General features: G+C 42.8%; 1 protein-coding gene and 1 pseudogene across 1 annotated transcript in view; one reads left to right on the forward strand and one right to left on the reverse strand.

The window, feature by feature from the left end:
- The window catches only part of ERAL1 (Era like 12S mitochondrial rRNA chaperone 1), a 96443-nt gene that overhangs the window by 45487 nt on the left and 23446 nt on the right, over window positions 1-27510 (reverse strand). The window contains exons 4-6 of the mRNA XM_077480397.1: window positions 24821-24898; window positions 19044-19090; window positions 2190-2251 (exon numbers count right to left, since the gene is read on the reverse strand). Coding sequence (XP_077336523.1) covers window positions 2190-2251; window positions 19044-19090; window positions 24821-24898 — 187 coding nt within the window. The remainder of the gene's footprint in view (window positions 1-2189; window positions 2252-19043; window positions 19091-24820; window positions 24899-27510) is intronic.
- On the forward strand, window positions 2557-3263 carry LOC143981474 (small nuclear ribonucleoprotein-associated protein B' pseudogene; annotated as a pseudogene).

A 27510-nucleotide genomic window follows, 5' to 3' on the forward strand; every position in this document is an offset into this window, starting at 1 on the left:
GAGAGAGAATGAGAGAGAGAGAATAGAGAGAGAGAATGAGAGAGAGAGAGTGAGAGAGAGAGAGTATGAGAGAGAGAGAGTATGAGAGAGAGAGAGAATATGAGAGAGAGAGAGAATATGAGAGAGAGAGAGAATATGAGAGAGAGAGAGAATATGAGAGAGAGAGAGAATATGAGAGAGAGAGAGAATATGAGAGAGAGTGAGAATATGAGAGAGAGTGAGAATATGAGAGAGAGTGAGAATATGAGAGAGAGTGAGAATATGAGAGAGAGTGAGAATATGAGAGAGAGTGAGAATATGAGAGAGAGTGAGAATATGAGAGAGAGAGAGAGAGAGCGAGAGCGAATGAGAGCGAATGAGAGCGAATGAGAGCGAATGAGAGCGAGAGAATGAGAGAGAGAGAGAGAGAGAGAGAGAGAGAGCGAGAGAGAGAGCGAGAGCGAGAGCGAGAGCGAGAGCGAGAGCGAGAGCGAGAGGAGCGAGAGCGAGAGCGAGAGCGAGAGCGAGAGAGAGAGCGAGAGAACACTCCACATGATAAAAACATAAAATACACATTTATTGATATATACCATACCAACACAATCAGGTAACATATTGTAAACAGACTTGTCGTTTTGAACATGAACTGTGGTCCATAATAGGTGTGAGATTACATCTTAACATGCGCTCACTTCCTCAGGGGTTGATGCATACCCAACTATCTAAAAGTAAAACAAAGTCTTGAAATATGTAATAAAGTACCCAACATGGTGGGTACTGGAGCTACTTGCATTGTCTGGCCTTACTATGAAGTGTATAACTGACACAGCACATGCAGTCACTGAAGCCAAATTTCTATCCTGCATTCTGCAACACTCAGTATTTAGGATAGACTCCTTTTTACAGTAACTAGAATACTCCAAATCAAATCCACAAAAGAACAACAGAAAATAGCATCCAAGTATAGGATACTGGAGAGGATAGAGATGGTTTTTAAGAGGTAGTCTGTAGGCTGCATGATTAATCGTAAAAAAATAAAATAATTTACAAAAATTGCGATCTCGATTCAACCCCCCTCCTGATCCTAAATCGCCCATTTCTGCAATTCTATGTAAACAGTGCAGAGCGGAGCTTTCAAAATAAAATAAATAAATAAAAAAGCTGACAAATGTTTATCATTCCTCAGTGCTGAGAGACAGAGAAGAGATCTTTTAGTTCTTTTAGAGATCAAAAGGGAAGAACTTCAGTCTGTAAATGAGGGCAGTTAGACTAAACCTTTTTTTGACACTTGTTGCTTACAAAGTTAAAATCAGTTTTTTGCTAGAAAGTTACTTAGAACCCCAAACATATATATTTTTATCAGGGACCCTAGAGAATAAAATGGCGATCGTTGCAATATATTATGTCACAATGTATTTGTTCAGCGGTCTTTCAAATACAATTTTTGGACTTCAGTCCAGCACCCTTACAAACGAGTGTCTTATCAGTACAATTAAAGAACCTATAACCCTATTTTATTTGACTGTGTTCTATTTCCTTAAAAAGAAGAAACAAAACAAGACAGCAATGCCTGCATGCAGAATAAATGCAGCTTTGTATTCAGATCTTTTTTTACAATATCTTTTTCTGTCATATTAAAGAAATACAGCATTAAAATATACTTCAAGTGCAGTGATGCAGATAAATATATTTACTGACTCAGAATACGATGCATATTCAATAAGACCCTCTTCATACTGCAGGTGTAGTGTGTAATTTATGTCTAAATAGTACAAGGCAGGAACAATCTCAATATCCCAGCTCATGCAACAGTCACAGAATATGAGAAGAATGAAGCCTCTCACTTATGATTTCATTTGCAATTCTAATCGGCTTTCCGCAGACATTCACTAAGCAGGCGGCTCCCTTTAACGCTCTTGCTCAGTTCAGAGCCTTGTGGTATTCTAAGCCTCTTGCTACAATTTGTACTGGCATACAGGCATATATTCCCGTCATTAATCTTCACATCTTTTATTCAGGCCAGGTATACGGTGCTCTATTTTGCATACATAGTAATATATTTCTAATAGGTTTCCCCGTACATCTGCTGCACACCAGTCAGAACAGGTTTTTGGCCCCAGGAGATAAGGCAATGTATTGGCATGGTGCTCAGACTGACAGTGACCTTCTCATAACCCACAGGCAAAGCGTAAATAGGAGAATACTCATACCCACGTCGGCCAACTTCACCGACTCCCACGGGTCCTGCTGAAGGGACTTCTCCAGGTTATGCCTACAAGTTGATAGACAAGATGTGAAGAAAATGAACAAAGAGCATGGATCCCTGTCTTCTGTCAAGTATAAGCGCAGGAGGAAATACATTCTTAGACTCAATTCCCCATTATACTATGAAACCCAGAGACATACCGTTTGAAGGTTTTTAACCCAGTTTTATTTCCTTAACATATCTTTAGGGCTTAGAAAAATCAATATACTTGTGTCCTTATAAATTTGTGGTTCAAATCATTTTTATTGGACTGGTAAAAAAAATTTCATTCCCCACATTGGTCGCAAATCCATGGCATCTGACCTGCTGTCATGACTGTGGGGAAAAGCAGCAAGAAGCTGCAGCACAGACTACAGAAAGTGTTCCATTCTGCAAGATAGTCGCATATTCATTGGAACCTTCAAAGCATTTGAATCTCATACTGTGCGATTGTGACGAGTTTTACTACGTGGAGAGAACTTGGCATCCATGACAGTAGAAGGCCCACCTCCAAAGAGATACTGGTATTGCTAGAGTACCATTAGCAGGACCAGGAGTTAGGAGAGCAGCTGGTAGAGGTGTGCCAGCTGGTGCTCCTATGCTGCAAGCCCCTGCTGGACCCGTCAGAGGTGTGGGAGGACCATCACAGTAGGAGATGACACCTCAGAGCCAAGGCAATGTTGCCAGTGCTGCAGCAGCAGTCACAGCTAGTATGGCTGGGGCCCCACTACAGTATGCTGCTGGAGATCATTGAGTTCCACTGCCACCAGTGGATCGTGGAGCAACCCTACCAGTCATGATGAGCCCACCTCCAGGCATGGGGCCACCCATGGGTCCATCAGTGGGCATGCGCCCAGGCAGAGGAGGACCAATGGAACTACCCAATAGGAGACCACCACCATTTGGAATGAGAGGTCCTCCACCACAAGCCATAAGGCCAACCAGGCCATTATCCAAGCTGCCTGAAGATTTCACTTGTACAGCTGGCAGTCCTCATTTGCTCCCATGTCATGGGACTGTTGTAATTAAATGTAAATAACAGCAGTTAAAACATATCACAATATAGAAAAACATTTTGACCCACCAGGAGGCAGGACATAGATGAACAAATCACATTAAAAGAGAAGTTTTGTGAATCATACTTACCTAGCTAGATGCTGCATCTGTCCCCCGCCGGCTCGAACACTGAGAAAGCCACCGTTTGCTCGGTTCTCACAGAGCCTAGAGCAGAAAGCTGGTGACTATCAGTCACCATTGTCTGCTCTGCCCCCACGTGCTCATTGGAGTGCTGGGCTGTGGAGGGGGTGGGAGAGACCGGTTCATGCTTTCAGCAGCTCGCTGAGAGGCTGAGCCGAGTGCCAGTCTAGGCATGTGGGCAGATCCTCGAACATATGGTCGCGGTCCTTCCGAAGCCTGGACTGGCTCTGTGAGGTCAGCCAACAGTGGGCTTCAGCACACTGTCTACTGAAAACGAGTCACAGGAGTGCAAAACGAACTGCACTCCTGTGATTCCCAGGAGAAGAACAGCCAGATGAGCTTTGGCTGTACGCCTTTAAAAAACAAACAAAAAAAATAATACATTTTTTTTCTAGAGCCTGCAGAGCATTGTACCCATTATCAGCAGATCTAGGGTGCAGTGTCAGTCTTGCAGAATCTTTTTAGTTGTCCACCCGCACCTCCCTTACTGGAAGATCATCAATGAACTACGATAGTGCTCAGTTTATTCATTCAACTGTGATAGCAGGTGCAGGGAGAGGATCCCTGCATGCCATCACCACAGGGGTGCTCTTTGGTAACATGTTATACCTTAACCACTTCCCACCCGGCCAATGCATATATACGGCCGGGTGGGAGCCGTCTACTCCTGATAGGACGTTCAGGAACGTCCTTCAGGAGTAGCGGGATCGCGCGCGCGACCGCGCAGCGGCGCGATCCCGATGTGCTCGTGTCACCCAGACACGGCACATCTCAGATCGGCAGGAGGGCTCTGTGATTGGCCCTCCTGATCACATGACGGCCGTGTCCAATCACGGCCGTCATGTGATGTAAACAAACAGCCGGTTGCTAGGCAATCGGCTCTCCTCTCCTCACACGGAAGTCACCGCTGAGGAGAGGAGAGCAGAAGGCTGCAGCCGGCTGATGATCAGTGAGTATGGGCTGCTTTTTACAGCTTTTTACTCACTGATCATCAGTGTAGTGTAAACACACAACACACCACACAGTACAAACACAGTCCCCACATATGTCCCCAAAACACACATGTCCCCAAAACATACATGTCCCCAAATAATAAAAACATGTCCCCCACATATGTCCCACTAAAATCACATGTCCCAATGATTATCTGCACACATATGTACGTGATCACCTGCACACATATGTACATGATCATTTGCGTACATATGTCCGTGATCACACAAACCAATTATTATACACTTAACGGAATTTTTTTTACCAAAAACATGTAGCAGAATACATTTTGGCTTAAATTTATGACAAAATTTGATTTTATTGGATTTCTTTTCAAATAGAAAAAAGAAAATATTGTTTTTTTTCCAAATTTCCGCTATTTTTGCACTTATATCGCAAAAAAAAAAAAAAACGGAGTCGTGAATAAATAACACCAAAATAAAGCTCTATTTGTGCGAACAAAATGATAACAATTTCATTTGGGTACAGTGTAGCATGACCGCGCAATTGTCACTGAAAGCGCTAGAGCGCTGAAAGCTGAAAATTGGGCTGGGAAGGAAGGGGGTGAAAGTGCCCTGTATTGTAGTGGTTAAATATACCGGTAGGTATAACATGGTAAAACATGTTACCAATGCTGATCATGAGTGCAATGCTTTACAAGTCCATTATGAATAAAAATAAATGCATATTTATTTTTACATACAAAAATGAATGAAATGGGTCTCTTTAGCTGATCAGTCAGGGTCTACCTAGAAAAACTGCCATTACATATTTAATACATTGTTACGATTTAGAACACTATTAATCTGAAAGGAAAGTTACTACATACTTTACATAGCCCCAAACACAAAATAAATAAAAGTAATAAATTACTGGGTGGCACAGTGGCTTTGCTGCTCGCGCTTATTCAGCACCAAGGTCCTTGGTTTGAATCTGGCCAGGACACCATCTTTATGAACTTTGTACGTTCAACCTGTGTTTGTGGGGATTTCCTCCCACATTCCATGGGAGGACATGCTGGTAGACTAACTGGTTTCTGCCTAAATTTGCCCTAGGGTCTAAAAAAAAAAAAAAAAAAAAAAATTAAAAAATTAAAACTTGGATAACACTCCATCAAGTGCTAATTTAACTCTAGTACTTATTTAAAAACATGGAGCCACAGAAAAAAAGAAAAAAAAAAAAAAAAAGAAAAAAAGAAAATAGGTACTAGGATTTGAAATCTAACAAAGAGCACAATGTGGTCATGGTAATGGATGGGCTAAATTATTATTTTCTGAATTTGCCACACAGTCATTTTGCTCTTGGGAGATGTTGGGAGACTTTAGATGCCTAGCACGACTGTAAATGGCCAGATTCCCCTACACCAGTAATCTGTCAAACTGAAATAACATGTATTTATCCATTTAGTGCAGAAATGTACACCACCCCATCACACAGAACAGCCAGGCAGATGACAACCCTTTCCCTGTTAGTCATAGAACACAGTGGTATCATCCCTCTATCTTAGCCTAGGCAGTGAAGGAGCATCGGCAGGCTGAAGAGGTCATCCTCTGCTCATTCCTCCCGCTGATAAAATATTGTCACAACTGCACATATTAGTGGCCAGAGGAGCAATTTAAGGCAGTATTAAACCCCAAAACAAAAATGTAATATGTCACCTGACCAATCCTTAGATGAGGTGGCTGCATTATTATTATTATTATTATTTTTTTTTTAACCTTTACTTCCCCTCGGTTTACTCCTGGTGATCTGGCCAGTAACACATCTCCTGTATTAGAGTGCATCTCCTCTGGATGAAGAGGTAACAGACACATTTGGACAGCAACATTGTCAGTCTGCGGGGAAGGTAATGTTATATGTATTAGCAGATTTGAATACACTAACAAACATACTACACTGCGGCTAAAGCAACAGCTTTTTAAACATTTGGGCTAAAAGTTTTAAAGTGGCGTTCCTTTAAAAAATAAATAAAAAAATGTTTAAAAGTCAGCAGCTACAAATACTGCAGCTGCTGACTTAATAATTGGACATTTACCTGTCCTAGGGTACAGCAATGCGGGGGAATCGAAGCTCCGCTCGTCTCCCCCCTCTGCTCGGCTCTGCTTGTAACTGTGGGTGCCCGGCTGTGTCTTCACAGCCGGGCACCCACTGCGCATGCGTGAGCCGTGCTGCATGCAGTGACTGGCCGCGCAGTCATCTGGGACCTGTGACGTGTCCCAGATGACTGCCTAGAGGGAGGGAGGAGAGGCGGTCTCCCTTCCTGCGCTGAGGGAAGTGACGTCAAGAGTCCAGGCACTGAAGGAGGCAGACTACAAGGGACCCCCTAGCAACAGGCATTTAGAGGTGAGTAAAAAAAAAATTCCCAATTTCGTGGGCGAAATTTTTTTCCCAATTTCAAATCCGTGGGCGGCTCTATTGACAGCACCAGCCTTGAAAAACCTTTAAAATTTGGAGATGGAAGGAGCTGGGCAGAAAGCGGTCAGCTGAAGAGTGACCGTAGCCAATCAGGTCTAGCCACTGTTTGGGTATTCCGACAGTCACTGAAGCCAGCTGTCAGAATACAATAGTTGGCTGGGATGTTTCATCTATCCTCAATGTTTAAATGTGCATGGAAGAATATGCTAGATTTATTTAATTCAGGAGATATCTATGTGTGTATGGCCAGCTTAGAACACATTTCACAGTCCAACTAAATGATCGCTATATAATTTCCATTTAATTCACAAACAACTATGTAGTGGAAGACACTACCAGAACAATTCATCCTATTTACATGCCATCAGTCACAACATATTCAACTATTTAGCGGTTAGTAAATCAAAAGAAGTTTGTAGAATGAGATTGTGTGGTACGTTGCCAACACATACATTTAATAAATACATATGGTTATCAGGAAAAAATATCATCAGCGTAGGTTGTTATAGGTTTATTGCTGCTGGGTGCTGTTTTAGGCTGGCCATACACAGTCGAATCTCAGCTGGTTCAGCAGGAACTGGCTGAGAGTCAAACTCTTAAAGGGTTACTAAACCCAGGGCCCGGCATTCACTATATTTGGTCTCCCACAGTACAAAGAACATGGAAATACAATTATTTTAGTAAATATAAACTGCTAAATAACTTCTCATCAGCAGTATATAGCACTCTTGTGACTTCTATCAGTGTCTTGTTAAAGCTTGTAGGAGTTTTCATTTTACTCTAACTGTCCTATGAGGCCGCAGGACCCCTGACTCTCTGTCTGGACAGTGCCGACTGACCCTGTGCTGATCACATGCACCCTTCCAAGAACAAAAAAACAAAAAACTCTCTAGCAAAATACACCAAACTGAGCATGTGCAGAGTGACTCCAAATGCGCCATCTTATCAGGTGATGAATTGGGGACAGTGGAAGAAGGGGAGGATAAGAGAAGACAGGATCAAACAGCCCTTTTACACAATGCAGAGGATTAACCCCTTAGATTCCACAGTGAGTATAACGAGCATGTTTTACTGGATATACAAACTGGATTTACTGCTGTGGGTTTATACAACACTTTAATGGGCAGGCTGAATGTACCAAGTTGATCAATAAATAAATCAATAAATAACTGGGTACAATCAGCCTGCAGGATTCACTTGCTGCTAGCAATAAATAATGTATTCTCCTTGCGGGGACAGCTTCCCCTGCTGGGAGAAAACAGTTGCTCGGCAGGAGGGATTCCCTTGTCAACACTGTGTTGATGGGGGGAATTGTTCATGGTTGCAGGAAAGAAATTTTCACCGTCTATGGCCCGCCTAACTGCAACCCCCCCCCCACCACCCCCCCCCCCACACACACACACACACACACACACACACACACACACACACACACACACACACACACACACTATTCACTTCTTGTAGAACTGTCCCAACCAGCTCTGTTAAATGGTATCTAATCTCACATTAACCTTCTCTACCCCGTACATTGATTCCCGTCCTGCTGCAAAGTCCTAAAGCCAACATGAATACAAACCTAATGATCAAATATGTATATATTGTTGATCTTTCGCTTGGATCGAAGCCTCATGACAAGAAAGCACCATGTGGGTGTTAAAGAAAATAGCGATTTATGAATTCAGTTCTCAGGGTCGGTCTGTTTACATGGTTACAGAAAGAATCATTAAAAGCCTAGGTTGTAGGAAGCAGCAAGACTTACAGAAGAAAAAAAAAATAAAAAAAATAATGTAGTCAGCCAAAACAGAATGCAAAATGCAGGATCTGTATAAAGCACACAATATTCAAGCATTTGTTACCCCAACACTTCATATTCCCGATATATGCCCACTGTAAGGTGTACTTGCATGAGAAAAATATCCTGTTCTCTTTGTATTGCTTACTTTATGTGAAATCCCCGGTGTTCCTGCTAATCCCTCTGCTTTCCTATTAAAACTGACCACACTAAGCAGGAGAGCACACTGTGGTCTGTTCTCTAGCTATGCTGGGAACTCAGCCTGCTCTTCTCCAATGATCAGACTTATCCTGACACTCCCTGATGCACAGCCATTCACTAGGAAGATCAGTGTGCTGCTGCTTCTCCTCCTCCCAGCTCTTATGCAGCTGAGAACAGAGGGAATGTGACTACTTATAAAAAGAATGAGGGAAAAAAAAAAAAAAAAAAGGATTTTTTTTTTAATGTTTTGCCTTTCATTTATATTTTAAACTGAATGGGTTGTTTTAAAAGTTGATCATTTACAATCAATTTAATGTACACGCGCATGCCGTTCTTTACTTTCAAACTCAATTATACCCCAGTCTGATCAATCACTAACACTGCCTTCACGTATTAACAAATATCTTCATACATGAACCCATCCATTCACTTGGGACATAGTTATAAAAACAGAGAATGTAACATTCACTGCAAGTTAATCCCTTCCCTACCATTAACACTTTGCGATCTTTAATGGATTTCTAACCTTGGAACCTTACTTATTCCACAGAGCCATTACTGAAATGTGTACCAGAGCTATATTAGCCAGTTACCAATCTTACCAGGGTCTGAAATTGGAGGCTGTATTCGAGACTTTTAGAATCACACACATACTACAACCAATTATTCTACCAGACACAACATAAGTTTAATAACACTTAGTACAGGCAACTCACATTTAAGAAGCCATAAGTAGTCATGGAGAAGTGCCAGCATGGGGGGAATCTGGTCATCAGTTTGTCAATCCATTCCTGGGAGAAAGAGGCGATTTGCTCGGTACAACGCCGCATAGTAGGAAGCCGGCCGCAGTGGAGACAGTGGTCTCTACCGCGGCCGGCCTTCTACTACCAGCGGTGTTGTAAATAGGGTTTACAACCACTTTAATAACACTGTGGGATATGCATTGCTCTAGTTCCCTGCGCCTTTACTTGTATACAATTAATCTACCAGAATGTTTTTAGCATGTGGGAGGAAAACCAAAGCCACAGAAGCTCTGGGAGAACATGCAAAATCCCTGAAGATATTGCCCTGATTGGGATTCAAACTGAGGACTCCACTGAATCAATAATTGAAATAAAAATTAAATAAATAAATAGCAAAAAACTTTTTTGTATTCGTTTTTAAAGGAGTGTTCTAACCCATGTAAAAATTTTTTGCCATCTGTGTCCCAGTGAGTAGTTTCCCCTCACTTCTTGTCCCATATCCAAAACAAATTGTGAAGTAATCCGTCCAAAATGAGGGAGTTCCTGGTTGTCACCATTGGAACATTTCCCCTCTATATCTGTTCAGGTGATTTTCTTTCACCCTCAGTGATAATGGTAGACAGGACAGGAGAGAGTGAATCTCCCTAACAAAAAAACAAAAACAAAAAAAGCTGACAGATGTTCTAATCCCTCTCCACTATCATACAAAAAAATAAATAAAAAATAAATAAAAAAAGAAGTATTTGTCTTTAGTTATACTTTAAAAAGTGATTATAAAAAAGGTTACAATGTTTTTTTTTTTAAAATAACAATGTTATACTTACCTGCTCTGTGCAATGATTAGGCACAAAGCAGCCTGGATCCTCCTCTTTTTGGATCCCCCACCAGCGCTCCACTTGCTCTGGAGGCACTCGTGCAGGCTGGCTCCCATGTTGTGCGTGTCCATAAAAGACACCCACTCCTCACTGGCTGTGATTGACAGCAGGGGTCTCCAATAGCTCTCAATATATAGACAAAAAGACGTTCCCTGTGACACTGCGCTATCCAAAAAACAAAAAAAAGCTGCTAACACAATCACAAGGATAAAACAGTGAATAATTAACAAATATCAAAAACGTAGTGTAGCGCTGAACAAAATTATGAATGACCTAATTAGTGCATCATCATACAATAATTAACCCAAAACACCTTAAGTGTGAAGATTCATGTAAAAAATTATATATAGAAATGAAATTACAATTCCAAAAAATGTAAATAGAAAAAGTCTCTATGTAAGATGTTGATCCAATCCAAACGTGAAATACGGGTCACCATCCACCTTCTCAAGATGAAGCTAGCATGCAGACACCCTGTGATATTCCCGTCACCTTTAGAAATAAAGGCTTACCAGATAGTATGGATCCAAACGAATATATATTCGAAGGATCATGCAAGCTTGTACACTTAGAAGGCGAGATTATAGATGTAAAATGTCCAGGGAAGTAACAAGTCAGACTCCACATAAAGATGTCCTCAACTAGTTGTTAAATCCTCATCGGTACACTCCAGCACAAAATGTTGAACTCATACAAAGGAAAATAAGGAGCCACAATAGTGTAAATCCATTTAAAAGAAAAAAATTTAATAAAAAAGTAATGAACTCACATGTAACCAAAAGAAATCAAGACATACGTTCAGGTCACAAGCAGTAATACTCAAACAAAAATTTGAGGATAAGGGATATGATGCTAGGGTTCTTGATGTAGAGATACAGAGAGTTATTGACACGAATAGGGAGAGCCTAGTGATTGAGAAAGTGCGCCATGAACCTGAGGACACTTATAGATGGTCTATGCTTACATCTTTTTCTGTACAGCATAAACAGATTAAGACCATTATTAATAAACATTGGGATGTACTTAGAAGTGACCCAGTCCTCAACTCAAAGTTACCTGAGCGGGCGAAAGTACTTTTCAGGGGAGCACCCTCTCTACGGGACTGTATCGCTCCCAATGTTATTAATCCACCCTGTCGTCCATCATTCTTTCACAATCTAACAGGTTTTTATCCTTGTAAAAAATGTGTGGTATGTCAGTTTAATATAGCCGGTAGACATAAAACAACTGAGTTTACATCAACAACAACAAACAGAACACATACCATAAAATCATTCTGTACCTGTAGCACCCGGTATGTAGTATATTTGATTACTTGCCCGTGCGGTAAACAATATGTGGGGAGGACGACAAGGACGTTTGCGATTAGAATAGGGGAACACATAGCCTTAATAAAGGGTAAGGTCTCTAAACACACTGTCCCGAGACACTACAGGGAACATCATAACAGTGACCCAACAGGTACCCAATTTTTAGCTATTGACAAGTACACACCCCCGTGGAGGGGTGGTGCTATGACTCGGGGTGTTTCCAGATTAGAAACCTACTGGATATATACTATTCGATCTCACTCGCCATTTGGCTTAAATATAGAATGGGATATTAACGCCTTCATTAATAATGGTTAATATGTATATTGGCAACATTTTATTTTAGTGTTTTATTTTAGTTTTTTATTTTAATTTGTTTGTTTTAATATTTTTGATCTTCATGTAAGTGGTAGGTGTCTCTATCATTGTTATTTATGGTTTATTACTATTATTAGTCTTGGGACAGAATTCTATCTGCCTTAGATGCTATCAGTATTTGTCACAATGTATGTTTGGGCATGCGTTGTGTCGGTGCTGATGTGTATTTTGTACATATTTTTTGAGTATATTTCTTGTTGCCTATACGCAACTGCTCCCACTCCATACATACTGATATGATGTTTTTTCATTGAGGAGTATGGGTGTACGTTAATTGCACAGCCCTTTTGTGATGTATGGTCCGGAAGGTGTTTGCAAGCGTCCTATTGGACACCGGAGATGTTGTACTCCCTTTACATCACTTCCTGGTGTCGGACACATTCTGGCCGGAGGTGACGTATTTTTGTTTACGTCACTTCCGGGGTTTGATGCTGTTTGATTGGAGGTGACGTATTTCCTCTCACGCCGCCTCTGATGTCGGACGCATCTGTAATGCTGTTGCTTCCGGTACGCGGTGCGTTTCAGCGTCGCGAGACGGAAGCATCATTGTTCCTTATATACGTTACGCCCACTAGGTGAGTACTTTCCTGTAATGGGGGTGGCTCTGTCGGCATGAGGGGCCGGGTAAGATAACGATTTGAACCATATCCACGCCCCCTAGTTGTTCAGTCATGAACCGGAAATAGTATTAACGGTATGATAAAGGGGAATAAATTTTATTTCTACGTTTGGTATATTTTTAATGTTTGGGCCAATTTATGTTTTAGTTATTGGTTCATTTTATATATGTTATGGCATGATTTGCTTGTCAATTCTTGCTGCAGCATTATAATGAGGCGTGGAACGCACGCCGGGCGCCATCTTAAACCGGAAATGACACGCGGTGACACAGGCAGATGGAATTTTTGCCCAAATTGATTGTTTGCTATAAAAGTGAGGATGCTACAGTGTAGTGCTACCCCAGATGACGTCTGTAGAGGACGAAACGCGTCGGGACTACTGCTGTAGCACTGTTTTTATGGAATAAGCGCTTGATTTCTTTTGGTTACATGTGAGTTCATTACTTTTTTATTAAATTTTTTTCTTTTAAATGGATTTACACTATTGTGGCTCCTTATTTTCCTTTGTATGAGTTCAACATTTTGTGCTGGAGTGTACCGATGAGGATTTAACAACTAGTTGAGGACATCTTTATGTGGAGTCTGACTTGTTACTTCCCTGGACATTTTACATCTATAATCTCGCCTTCTAAGTGTACAAGCTTGCATGATCCTTCGAATATATATTCGTTTGGATCCATACTATCTGGTAAGCCTTTATTTCTAAAGGTGACGGGAATATCACAGGGTGTCTGCATGCTAGCTTCATCTTGAGAAGGTGGATGGTGACCCGTATTTCACGTTTGGATTGGATCAACATCTTACATAGAGACTTTTTCTATTTACATTTTTTGGAATTTTCAACATTTTGTGCTGGAGTGTACCGATGAGGATTTAACAACTAGTTGAGGACATCTTTATGTGGAGTCTGACTTGTTACTTCCCTGGACATTTTACATCTATAATCTCGCCTTCTAAGTGTACAAGCTTGCATGATCCTTCGAATATATATTCGTTTGGATCCATACTATCTGGTAAGCCTTTATTTCTAAAGGTGACGGGAATATCACAGGGTGTCTGCATGCTAGCTTCATCTTGAGAAGGTGGATGGTGACCCGTATTTCACGTTTGGATTGGATCAACATCTTACATAGAGACTTTTTCTATTTACATTTTTTGGAATTGTAATTTCATTTCTATATATAATTTTTTACATGAATCTTCACACTTAAGGTGTTTTGGGTTAATTATTGTATGATGATGCACTAATTAGGTCATTCATAATTTTGTTCAGCGCTACACTACGTTTTTGATATCTCCAATAGCTCTCGCCACTGGGTCTGAGCCAATGAGGGAGGGAGAGAGCCAAGAGAGCCTTTGCTCTCATGCAGAGCTGGATCATGATCTGGCTCAGGTAAGTATAGGGGGGGGAGAAGATCTGCATGGAGGAAACCTTTTTTTAACCTTAATGCAGAGAAGTCATTGAGGTAAAAACATTTCTGCCTTTAGAACCATTTTAAAATCCTATACACCAGGAAAGAGATACAAATGGGAACCACCCCAATATATAACTGCCTTTGCACCAAGGAGCACATAGAAGGGCGACACATGCCAGAAAACAAACAATTCCTAGTTATACTACTAGCCAGGTTGCAACAAACCAAATTGTCCAGCCATAGACTGTTCGAATCTCAGCCACTTCAGCAGGAACTGGCTGATTATTTGGCAGGCTGAATGTACCAAGTTGATCGATCAACTTGGGTACAACCAGCCTGCCAGATTCACAATTATGGTTAGCAGCTGCTTTAGCTGCTAGCAATAATCACAGTTTCCCCCCACAGGGAGCAGGCAATTGCTCAGGAGGGATTCCCCTGTTCAGGTTAAAAACAAGGGGTTTCATTTGCACACATTTGCAAATACATGCATAAGCTGCAGCAGCCATTTTACGGCACCCCAGTGTACTGCCGACCTAACTCTATAATTTTAAGAGTTTAAAAATTGGAGCACATATACAATAATGGTTAGATTAAGGGAGAGATCCCATCATATATTGTAAAGTGCTGCTTACACTGTTGGCGCTATATAAATCCTGTATATATTTAAAAATGGTATAGGGATGCACTGGACACCCGGCAAAAGCATATATTTGCAAATGTATGCAAATTAAACCCCTTGTTTTTAACGTGAACTGTGAGACATATTTAATTCGGTTTGCTGCAGGCTGGCTGGTAAGCGAGCAGGGAATTTGTGTTTTTTTACTTAATTCTAATTTTTATTGTAAATTATTATAAAATATTACACATGTACACATACATAGAAAGCATATTTGTTTCATCGCACAAAGCATGAGTTCCTTTTCACATACTCGTCAATAGGGAAAAAAAGTTTTTTTAACTAGAAAAAGATACATCTGCTGGGATGGGGCCGAGCCACCCTGACTGTGTCTATAGACGCAGACAGGGCGGCTAGGGATCAAGCCCACAAGAGTACCCCGATAGAAAGTGTTTTTTCATGTTGGGCACTAGCGCAAGAGGGGGAGCCAGGAGTATCGGCGTTCGGCAGGGGACCTGAGAAGAGGATGGGGGCTGCCCTGTGCAAAACCAATGCACAGAGAGCAGGCAAGTAAACATGTTTATTATTATTTATTTATTTTTCAATAACAGTTTTATTTAAAGTTTTATCAGGTACATTTTAAAGTGCCATGTTTATTATTTTATTAATAATAATAATAATAATAATAATAATAATAATAGTAATATGAAGCTTTACAATCACTTGCAACTAAAAAATAGTCTTCATATTGTGGACAGGATTTCCCAGAATATGTATCCCACTGCTCCTGTAATTGGCTCACTGCCTCTTCAAGACCAAAAAAATTGTTGTCTAATATGGAAAGATTTTTTTTATTTTTTTTAAGTACATTGGAACTGAGTGGACTGAGGAGTGACCATAACATGATTTCATTTGAGGTTAGCTGTAAGCAAAAATCACATACGGGAAAGATAAAAACACTTAATTTCAAGAGAGCAAGTTTTCCAAGGATGAGGGCTGCTCTCCAGGACTTAGACTGGGAGAGAATATTGGCACCAATGGGCACAGAACAGAAATGGGAATTCTTCAAAAAGCTTGTTTGTGATCTCACGGCAAAGTATATTCCCATGGGCAATAAGTTTAAAAGGTTAAAAATAAAGCCGATGTGGCTCACGGCCAAAGTTAAAAAAGCTATAAAACTATAAAAAAAAGAGCTTTCAAAAAATATAAAAATGAAGGAACACTAGTGTAATTTAAATGTTACAAGGTATATAAAAGAATTTGTAAAAAGGAAATCAAGGATGCAAAAATTCAAAATGAAAGACAGATTGCAAAAGACAGTAGGACAAACCCCAAAAAAATTCTTCAAATATATTAATAGTAAAAAGGTTAAGTCTGAGCATGTAGGCCCTTTGCAAAATAATCTGGAGTGGGTGACTGGGGACAAAGAGAAGGCTAACTTATTAAATACTTTCTTCAGCTCTGTGTATACAAAGGAGCATGGGGGAGCTCATGTCTACAATGGGGGTGGTACTGACGCAGCCCCTAATCCACAATGGCTCATAAGTGATATGGTCCAGAAATATTTGGACAGAATAAAGGTGGATAAAGCACCTGGACCTGATGGCATCCACCCACGGATCCTAAAAGAATTGAGCTCTGTAATTTCAAAGTCATTGTATCCTATTTTTAGGGACTCATTAATGACAGGAATAGTACCACTGGATTGGCGCAGGGCCAATGTGGTGCCTATATTTAAAAAGGGAACAAAGTCTTTACCAAGTAATTATAGACCCGTTAGTTTAACTTCTATAGTTGGGAAGATACTGGAGGGATTAATAAAAGACCACATAGACGAGTTCTTGCAGGAAAAAAAATATTTTGAGCAACAGACAGCATGGATTCATGAAAGACAGGAGTTGTCAGACAAACCTGATTTCTTTTTATGAGGTGGTAAGTAAAACCTTGGACAGAGGGGTGGCGGTGGACGTGATATATTTGGATTTTGCAAAAGCGTTCGATACAGTTCCGCACACACGGCTCATGTGTAAGGTAAAGTCTACAGGTTTGGAAACATCAGTTTGTAGATGGATAGAAAACTGGCTAAAAGACAGAATTCAGAGAGTAGTGGTTAATGATTCTTACTCTGAATGGTCTAAGGTTATGAGTGGTGTACCCCAAGGTTCAGTGCTGGGACCCTTGCTTTTTAATATCTTTATAAATGATATTGGGTCTGGGATCAAGAGTAACATTTCCGTCTTTGCAGATGACACCAAGCTATGCAGTGCAATAACGTCCTTACAGGATGTCACCAATTTACAAGCCGACCTCAATGCTCTGTCTAATTGGGCGACTATGTGGCAGATGAGGTTTAATGTTGAGAAATGTAAGGTTATGCACTTGGGGGCTAAGAATATGCATGCATCATACATGCTAGGGGGAGTACAACTGGGGGAATCCATAGTGGAGAAGAATCTGGGGGTTTTGGTAGATCATAAGCTCAATAATAGCATGCAATGCCAAGCTGCGGTTTCCAAAGGGAGCAAAGTCCTTTCCTGTATTAAGAGAGGTATGTACTCCAGAGAGAGATATCATTTTGCCCCTGTTCAAATCATTAGTCATCTGGAATATGCCATTCAGTTTTGGGCACCAGTTCTCAAAAAGGATAATCGGGGAACTGGAGAAAGTGCAGAGAAGGGCAACCAAACTGATAAGAGGCATGGAGCAACTCAGCTATGAGGAAAGATTAGAGGAACTGAATTTATTCACTCTTGATAAGAGGAGATTAAGGGGGGATTTGATCAACATGTACAAATATATAAGGGGTCCATATAGGGAACTTGGTGTCGAGTTATTCACTTTAAAGTCAACAAAGAGGACAAGGGGGCACTCTTTACGTCTAGAGAAGAAGAGATTTCATCTCCAAATACGGAAAGGGTTTCTTCACAGTAAGAGCTATGAAAATGTGGAATAGACTCCCTGCAGAGGTGGTTATGGCCAGCTCAGTGGATTGCTTTAAGAAAGGCCTGGATTATTTCCGAAGTGTACGTAATATAACTGGGTACTAAAATTTATAGGTAAAGTTGATCCGCGGAAAATCCGATTGCCTCTCGGGGGATCAGGAAGGAATTTTTTCCCCTGCTTTAGCAAAATTGGATCATGCTCTGCTGGGGTTTTTTGCCTTCCTCTGGATCAACTGTGGGTATAGAATTGGGCATATGGGCTGGTATATTTTATTATATTATATTATATTATATATATATATTATATTATATATATATATATATTTTTTTTTTTTTTTTTTTTTTTTTTGGTTGAACTGGATGGACTTGTGTCTTTTTTCAACCTGACTAACTATGCAACTATGTAATTGTATTTTTATTTCTCACCCGAGAGTGAACTGATCAACTAGAAGGCAGACTCGATCCTTAGGTGTGACACTCCTTTTCTTAGCCAATGCAAAATGTTTTTAAGCAAACCTGTCATTGCTTGTATATTTATCTGCACTAGGCACCAGTTGAAAGGTACCTGCAAGTACATTTTGTAGGCAAAGACTCCTCCTTGCTTGCCTTTGTTTTATCAGTTTCCCTTCATACTGGGGCTCAATTTGTGTTGGGCCACAGCAACTACCATTCCCCTGCCTATTAGTGCCCCTATTGGCTACTGAGGCACTCTCAGTGGTCCCAGCAACAAAGTGAAACAAATTTCAGCGAAGTACACAAAAAAATATTTTTGGGGGGCTAAGAAAAGGTAATAATATGCACCTTGTGGGGTCTGGTCTTGAATTTGAGAGTGTTTTCATTAAAAAGGTCAATTTTTGTTAGTTTAAACATTAAAAAGGTTCACTTTAGGAAGACTTTTGAAGGCCTGTTCTTCCATAAGAACGACATGTCAGTTCAATAAGCTCATGATATAGTCACCAGCAGTATGGCATGAATGCACATTTGGGGCCTGTAGGCGCAAAAGCCGATGCCTGCTTTTGCAGGCTTCAAGAAAGTTGGTTATATTAAAAAAGATAAACTAAACATGAATTATTAAGCATTGATATAATGAGATTAACTGAACTATTGAAAATTGCAAAAAGGGTAACAGATGCCTGCTCCCACTTCTTAACTGAGAAACATTCTGACCCATGTACAAAGTATGCCTGTGGTGGAGAAGAGTTCAGAACAGATCTTAGCAAAGGGAGTAAATAAAACATTACTACCTTTGTGTCCTATATATACCATCTAATAAAATAACAGAATACCTCCTTCAATGCAAATGTCGGAGAGCACCTTACCTTTTTACTTTGATGGCATTGACCATACCAGGTGTGTCGAGGAGAATCTGGAGAGAAAAGAAAAATAAACTTATTCCACTTAAAACAATTAAATTTTTTCCATTGTATGTACAGAACATAAACTTAAAACATGTCCTCTATCGGTAGTGACACCAGAATAAAGTTTTATAGAGAATGAGACTGGATATGGAAGCGATTTTGCAAGTGTAGGCATCAGCTGTTTATGTTAAAGTTGCAACAGTTTTTTTGCTATGTTTTGTGCTTTTTTCAAATAATTTCATCATGCAAAAAAAAATAGGATTTTTTGTACTTACCGTAAAATCCTTTTCTCTGTAATTCACCGACCGACACAGCTTCTCTCTGTAACAAATGGGTTGTTAGACCTATCACTAGGAGAATACTAGACATAGTTGTAATACAACACTCAGAACTCTTATTTCCGCCCAGGGGGCAGTCCCTCAGGCTACAAACCCCCACCCTGCAAAAGCAGCAACAGTACGTCAACAAGCAGTATAACGTAAAGATAAAAAGGAGGGAAGGGGGGCTGTGTCGGTCAGTGAATTACAGAGAAAAGGATTTTACCGTGAGTACAAAAAATCCTATTTTCTCTTATATTCACCGACCGACACAGCTACTCTCTGTAACAAATGGGGCGTCCCCAAGCATTGTCAAAACAAGGGGTGGGAAAAACAGCATAAAAACTTCATCCACCATGGCAAGTGGGAACTAGTGAAACTAAACCCACAAAAAAACAGCACTGCGTGGAAAACCACCACAAAAAAACAAGGTATCCTCAACAGGAGTGATCCAAGACCGCACCAAACTGCGGAAGTAATGCAACAGCGCATTAACATAACAGTACTGAGTTATCGAAAAACCAGGAAAAAATATCTATTGCATATTCAATTGCAACTACACGGCCGCCTGCAAACCTTTGTGGCCAAAACGGGCAGCAGACGATGCACTGATGTCTACCTTTTAGAACTTGGTAAACGTATGGACAGACGACCAGGTCGCTGCCTTACACACCTGAGCGACCGACGCTTGGTGTCGGAAGGCCCAAGACATTCCGACTGCCCTTGTGGAGTGGGCCGAGACCAGAAAGGGGGGCACCTGCCCCTTCAAGGCGTAGGCTTGTACTACAATCTGTCTGATCCACCTGGAAATGGTGGCCGATGAGACCGCCATGCCTTTCTTTGGACAAGCCACCGAAACAAACAGTGAGTCTGACTTCCGAAAGGGAGCCATGACAGACAAATACACCTTCAGAGCCCTAACCACATCAAGAGCGTGAAGGGCCACCTCCTTAAGGTGCTTCGGCTTAGGACACAGAGATGGTAATACAATGTCCTCATTGATATTAAAAGCCAAGACCACCTTCGGTAGAAAGGACGGTTGTGGATGCAACACCACCTTATCCCTGTGGATAACCAGATAGGGCGACTTGCAGGAGAAGGCCGTCAGTTCCGAAACCCTCCTGGCAGATGTGATGGCCATTAGAAAGACCACTTTCTGGGAAATCTCCCTGATATTTTCAAATGGCAGTTTTTGAAACGCCGACAACACCAGGTTCAAATCCCATGGGGGTAATGGTAGACGCACCGGAGGGACTACGTGTCGTACCCCCTGAACGAAGTTACTAAGGAGTGCAATGCCAGGGGTCATTGAAAAAAAAGACAGCTAAGGCTGAGATTTGCCCTTTGATGGTGCTTAATGCCAATCTCTGGTCAACTCCTTGTTAGAGAAACAGCAGGATCCTGGATATGGAAAAGGAGCGCGGATGTCCTCCTTTCTCCTCACACATGGAGCTGTAGGCCTTCCAGGTACGATAGTATATCTTCCGAGAAGAAGATTTCCGTGCTTTCAACATAGTTGAACAATCTGGGGCAACTAGTATTACCGGGATCCCCTCGGCTTCCACTCTGTGAATCAGACGTGGCAACAATTTCAGTGGAGGAAAGGTGCAGATCAGCCGGTACTGATCCCACTGAGCCACCAGCGCGTCCTGATCGTTCTCAATTCGAGCAGATTGATCGGCAACTCGGATTCTTCCGTCAACCAGAGGCCATGAGCCGACTGAACCCCCATCACTCCACCCCAGCCAGATAGACTGGCGTCTGTTGTGATCACCGTCCATTTCAGAGGAAGGAACGATTTTCCGGACTAAATCATCGGGGACCTCAACCACCAGATCAACGAGTCTCTGACTGACTGGCTCACCTGGATCTGTCGATCCAGTGACAACTGAGATTTGTCCCATTTTGTCAAAATCTCCTTCTGCAGGACTTTGGTGTGGAACTGGGCGTAAGGTACTGCCTTGAAGGAGGCTACCATGAGTCCCAGTACTCGCATGCAAAAGTGGAGTGACGACCACTTGCGGTTCATCAGCAGTTTGACCACGGATCTGAGAGTCTACAATTTGAAGGGAGAAAAACTCTCCCTTCCCTGGAGTCCAACAGCAAACCTAGGTACTCCAAATGCTGGATCGGCACAATCACTGACTTTTTGAGGTTCAACAGCCACCCATATTCTTGCAGGGCCTGCATGGTGATCGCCACATCCTCCTCTAATTCTGAGGCAGAAGATGCTCTCAGGAGAAGATCGTCTAGGTATCCCACGATCACGATCCTACGTTGTCGCTGAAACGCCAAAACTGGAGTCAGTACCTTGGTAAAGACTCGGGGGGATGATGCCAGACCAAAAGGAAGAGCTACAAACTGGTAATGGGCTTCCCCGACTGCAAATCGCAGAAACTTTTGATGTCAAAAGGCATATGGGTATGAGCAGGTACGCATCCTGGATGTCTAAGGGCGCCAGGGAGTCCCCTTGATGGAGTGCAAACTGATCCCATTCTGAACCTCTGCACTTTCACCAGTGATTGAGGGCTTTTAGGTCCAAGATCGGACGTACCCCTTCCTTCTTGGGAACCACAAACAGATTTGAGTAGAATCCCTGGAAGTGTTCAGAGTCCGGAACCGGTACAATCAACCCACGATTCAGCAAATCCCTTACCGCCCTCAACATGGCCTCCCGGCAAACCGGGCATACGGGTATGGTGAAGGGGAAGAATCTGTTTGGCGGCCAAGAGAGAAACTCTATCTTGTACCCGTTGGAAATCAGATCGCAGATCCATTGCAGTAGCACTTTTACTCGCAGGCTCGTAAGGCTTGCGGTTCCAGGGACGTTTTTGACTGTCCGTGGGCGTCCTGTCGGGCTGGGGACGTTTTATCGAAGCTCCGGGCGGACGAAAAAGCCATTTGTGAGCGGAAAAAAATAATAGGGGCCTTGCCTACGGCGTGGCTACTTAGCCTTCCTGGCCTGTGGAAGTAGTGTACTCTTACCACCGGTGGCATTTTTAATAATGTCATCTAACGAGGCTCCAAAGAGCTGGTCACCAAGGAAAGGAAGATCCGTCAGGGCTTTTTTGGATGCCTGGTCAGCAGACCAGCATTTTAGCCAAGTTAGGCGCCTCAGCACCACAGCTGACACTGAGGCCCTGGATAACAGAGGGAGAGTATCCAGTGCCACGTCACAGATGTACTTAAGGCCTTGCACTAGTTCAGGGGTGCTCAACTTGTGGCTCTCCAGCTGTTGCAAAACTACAGGTCCCATCATGCCTCTGCCTCTGGGTGTCATGCTTGTGGCTGTCAAAGTCTTGCTATGCCTCATGGGATTTGTAGTTCCACAAACAGCTGGAGAGCCACAGGTTGAGCACCCCTGCACTAGTTGGTCTGCTAGTTCCACGCAGACAGGGGCAGCCTGTTGCTCTCCAAATTCATGGTGCAAAAGTTTTGCCCACTCAGTCAAGTCAAGTGCGGATGCCAGTACAGGTTGCACGGCAGACCCCACCACCGTAAACAAGGAACGAGCCACCGCCTCGGCCTTCCTGTCCGTGGGATCCTTGAATGCAGGAGTCCCCTAAACTGGGATCGTGGTTACTTTATTTAACCTGGATACTGGGGGTCCATGACCGGAGGAGCCGACCATTCCTTGAGAAGGCTTTGCTCAAAGGGGTAACGCACCGCCATCTATTTGGGGACCAAAAAAAGTCCATTGCGGGCGACCCCATTCCTTGGGAATGAACTTGTCAAAATAAGTCCGATAGATATGGGAACACCTTAGGTGAACGTGCTGGCTTGCAGGACCCAAAAGGGGCCGGTACATCAGCAGAGGGATCTGCTGGCTCCTGAATCTTCAGGGTATCATGCACAGCTGTGATAAGTCAGCGTAGTCTGACAAGACAGAGCAGGGGTCACTGGCCTCAGCAGGACCCGAGTCTGCATCAGAGCTCTCCCCAGAGGATGTGGGGGGGGGGGGGCAGGCAGGGGGTGCTTTTTAGCACCCTTCTTCCCACACACCACCTCCATCTTGGCAACAAACTAATTGAGGACCGCCATCAGGGTGTCCATGGGAACTGCGCAGTCCGCAAGTGACCCGGTTGCAATTGCCTGAATTTCGGGGGAAGAAACACCAGTTTCTGAAGCCATGCTGACCCTACCCTGTCTGACACCCGAAGGGGGACTTAGGACAGTGACAGTCCCACCCTCCTTGCTGCCGCTGACTGAGGGGTTCTAACCCGCCAGACTCACCACCCTGAGGAGTTCCGCACTCTTCACAGCAGTGCCTGTAGACCCCTAGTGCTCCCAGGTGCAGAGGAAACCAAAACTGTGCTGGTGGCAGTCCGTCAGAATGATTGTTTAAACAATCTGAAAAAAACGCACTCAGACTACATAGAAAGGCCATCCAGTAACATCAAACAGGAAGCTGAGAGCACATGTAGCTGCTGATGGAGAACACTGAAACGTGCTCAGGCTTCCAGAAAATGCCCGCCAGTGTCCTGAATAGGAAAGCACTGGGAAAATGGGCGCTTTAAGCCCAGAAGACATGCTGCCCTCGCCCACACCTAAAATGGCCGCCAGCCAGCTCCATGAGGGACAGAGACAAAAAAGTGGCAGACACAGCGCTGTACCGAAAACACAGCCAGACTTCACAAGCACCTCCCAGGAGCTAACTATGTGGGAGGGGGAGAGAAGATAGGGACAGGGGAGAGAAGAGAGGGAGGTGAGGGACCCCCGAATCGACCTCCCAGGGAATGCCCAGCTGCTCAGCCCGACTGGGGCAGGGAGAGCTGTACTTACCAGTCCTGAAGAGTTGGGAGACATTCCACTGTAGACCTACTCCTGATCAGTACAGGGTAGGCTACTGGCCTCGGCATACTGTGACGCAGACATCAGTAGCCCGGTCATATGTACGCTCCGGAGCATAAAAGATCACCGACCACCTCTGGAGCTGAGGTATGTTGTGGCCTGCCGAGCTGTAGCTGCGACCTGCACACGCTCGATGGCCGGACTGGGGAGACTACAAGTATAAGGGTATCCAGCATGTCACCCAGCTGGCTGTTGATAGTAGATCACAGGATCATTCATCTTGCGCAAAAACCCAAGCTTCTGCGTAAAAAACACGGACCTATGGGCCCACAGGGTTCCTAGGTCATTCTCCTTCACTAGGCACAATAAAACTGTTGCTGCTTTGCAGGGTGGGGGTTTGTAGCCTGAGGGACCACCCCCCTGGGCGGAACTAAGAGTTCTGAGTGTTGTATTACAACTATGCCTAGTATTCTCCTAGTGATAGGGCTAACAACCCATTTGTTACAGAGAGAAGCTGTGTCGGTCGGTGAATATAAGAGAAAGTTTAATATTTAATCTAAATATTCATGTTTCTACCCCAATGTCTCTATGACTACACATAGTACACATAAGATGCCAGTGTGCACTTACCACTTGTGTGTTGCTTTCTGTAATGACACCCTCTGCTTGGCAGCGAGTAGTGTGCACTTTACTGGACACTGGAAATAGCTGTAAAAAAAAAAAAAAAAAATATGGTACAAATATTAATCAGACAAGAGATTTTCAATGTTATTATTCCTCTATAAATACCTTCCTTAATAGGTTACCCCATTTCAAATTCCTGATAGGTGTCTGCACCGTGTAGTTCTGTTAAAAAGTATCCTGCGCTCTTTGCCTTGCTTCCTTAGTGTGAAGTACCTGGTGATCTTGCCAGTCCCCCCTGCTTTCCTGTTTTTAACTGACCATGCTAGGCATAAAAGCACATCCTTCCCAGCATGGTCACTTTTCTGGTTGTGCAGAACGGCCTGCCTGTCCAATGATCATACCTGTGCTGACACCTCCTCCGCACAGCCATTCACTGGGAAGATTTGTGTACTGCTGTTTCTCCACCCCCACTTCTCCAAGCCCTTTACGCACCCAAGAACGTATTTGTTTCACTTTTTCCTCATTTTGTTATGTTAGAACCTTATTCCAAAATGGATTAAATTCATTATTTTCCTGAAAATTCTAAAAACAATACCCCATAATGATAACAAAAAAAGAAGTTTGAAATCTTTGCAAATCTATTAAAGAGATTATATATACACACCATCTTTTTGCGTGTGATGATACAGGCTTGGCGCACCCATTTGGACTCTGGCTGGGCCACTCAAGGACATTCATAGAGTTGTCCCGTAGCCACTCCGATGCCTGGTTTCCTCCAGATATGATGCTTGCAATTCAGGCAAAAGAGTTTAATCTTGGTTTCATCTGACCAGAGAATTTTGTTTCTCATTATCAGAGAGTCCTTCAGCAGCCCTTTGACAAACTCCAGACGGGCCATCATGTGTCTTTTACTAAGGAGCTGCTTCCATCTAACCACACTACCATACAGGCCTGATTGGTGGAGTGCTGCAGAGATGGGTGTTCTTGAGGAAGGTTTTCCTCTCTCCACAGTGAAATGCTGGAGATCTGTCAGAGTGACCATCGGGTTCTTGGTCACCTCCCTGACTAAGGCCCTTCTCCCCTGATCGCTCAGTTTGGCCAGGAGGCCCGCTCTAGGAAGAGTCCTAATGGTTCAAAACTTTTTCTTATGGATGATGGAGGCAACTGTGCTCATTGGGGCCTTCAATGCTGCAGACATTTTTCTGTACCTCTCCCCAGATCTGTGCCTGGATACAACCCTGTCTCGGAGGTCTACAGACAATTCCTTGGTCTTTATGGCTTGGTTTGTACTCTGACATGCACGGATACCTGTGGGACCTTATATAGACAGGTGTGTGCTTTTCCAAATCATGTCCAACTGACTGAATTTACCACAGGTGGACTCCAAGTAATAAAAACATCTGAGGCTGGGGTACACACCTCCAACCGATGCACCACGCAGCAGGGGTCCGATGCGTCCCTGTTCTTCGCTTCAGGGACAAAATCTGAATATTTGCCTGAATTTGGCCCTAAAATGGAGCCAAAGACGCACAAGCTGCAATGGCGATATGTCAACTGGCTCCATAAAGAGCCGGTCACAATCTCCTGTCATGAGAATTGGATGTGGAGAAATCCGTATACAATTTGCATAGGTGTGAACCTAGCCTCAAGGATGATCAGTGGAAACAGAATACACTTAAGCTCAATTTTTTGTGTCATGGCAAAGGTAGGTCTATTTTAACAGTCAGAGACAGAACAACTACATAAATATCCAGAAAAACACTTTTCAATAAATTTGTAAATTGATTTGTATTTTAATGAGTAAAATTAGTATTTGATCCCCTTTACCATATTTATTGGCGTATAACATGCGCCAGCGTATAACACGCACCCCAAGTTTAGGAGGGAAAGTTAAGGAAAAAAACAAAACAAAAAAAAAAAAACAAAAAAAAAAAACGTACATTTAAATGCCCATCAATGCAGCCTTATCAGTGTTCATCTGAAGCCTTGTCGGTGTCATTTGCAGCCTGTCCATCATTGCAGCCTGTCCGTCATGCAGCCTTTCTGTCATTGCAGCCTTGTGCATTGCTGTCCCCTCAGTGATGTCAGCTTTTATTTTTAAAAATGGCTTTTGGCCGCCTTCGGCCAAAAGCCGTCCAGAGGCCAAAAATCGCGCAGGATCAGCGTATAACACGCACCCGCGATTTTCTCCTGATTTTAAGAGGAAAAAAAGTGTGTGTTATACGCCGATAAATACGGTAAATCAGCAATATTTCTGGCTTCCAGGTGTCTTCTATACAGGTAACAAGCTGAGATTAGGAGCACTCCCGTAAAAATCTCAGCTTGTTACCTGTATAAAAGATACCTGTCCACAGAAACAATTAATCAGATTTCAATCTCTCCACCATGGCCGAGACCAAAGAACAGTCTAAGGATGTCAGGGACAAGATTTTAGACCTACATAAGGCTGGAATGGGCTACCTTACCCCAGGGTGAGAGGGTAACCACAGTTGGTGCGATAATTCGCAAATTGAAGAAACACAAAATAACTAACCATCAATGTCCCTCGGTCTGCAGCTCCATGCACGTTCTCACCTCGTTGAGTTTCAAGGATCATGAAAAAGGTGAGGAATCAGCCCAAAACTGGGAGAATCTTTTCAATGATCTCAAGGCAGTTGGGACCATAGTCACCAAGAAAACAATTGAAATGACATTAT

Source organism: Lithobates pipiens, unplaced genomic scaffold (assembly GCF_037356315.1).
Source record: "Lithobates pipiens isolate NorthernLeopardFrog02 unplaced genomic scaffold, aLitPip1_a1.2 Scaffold_16, whole genome shotgun sequence".
Lineage (NCBI taxonomy): Eukaryota > Metazoa > Chordata > Amphibia > Anura > Ranidae > Lithobates > Lithobates pipiens.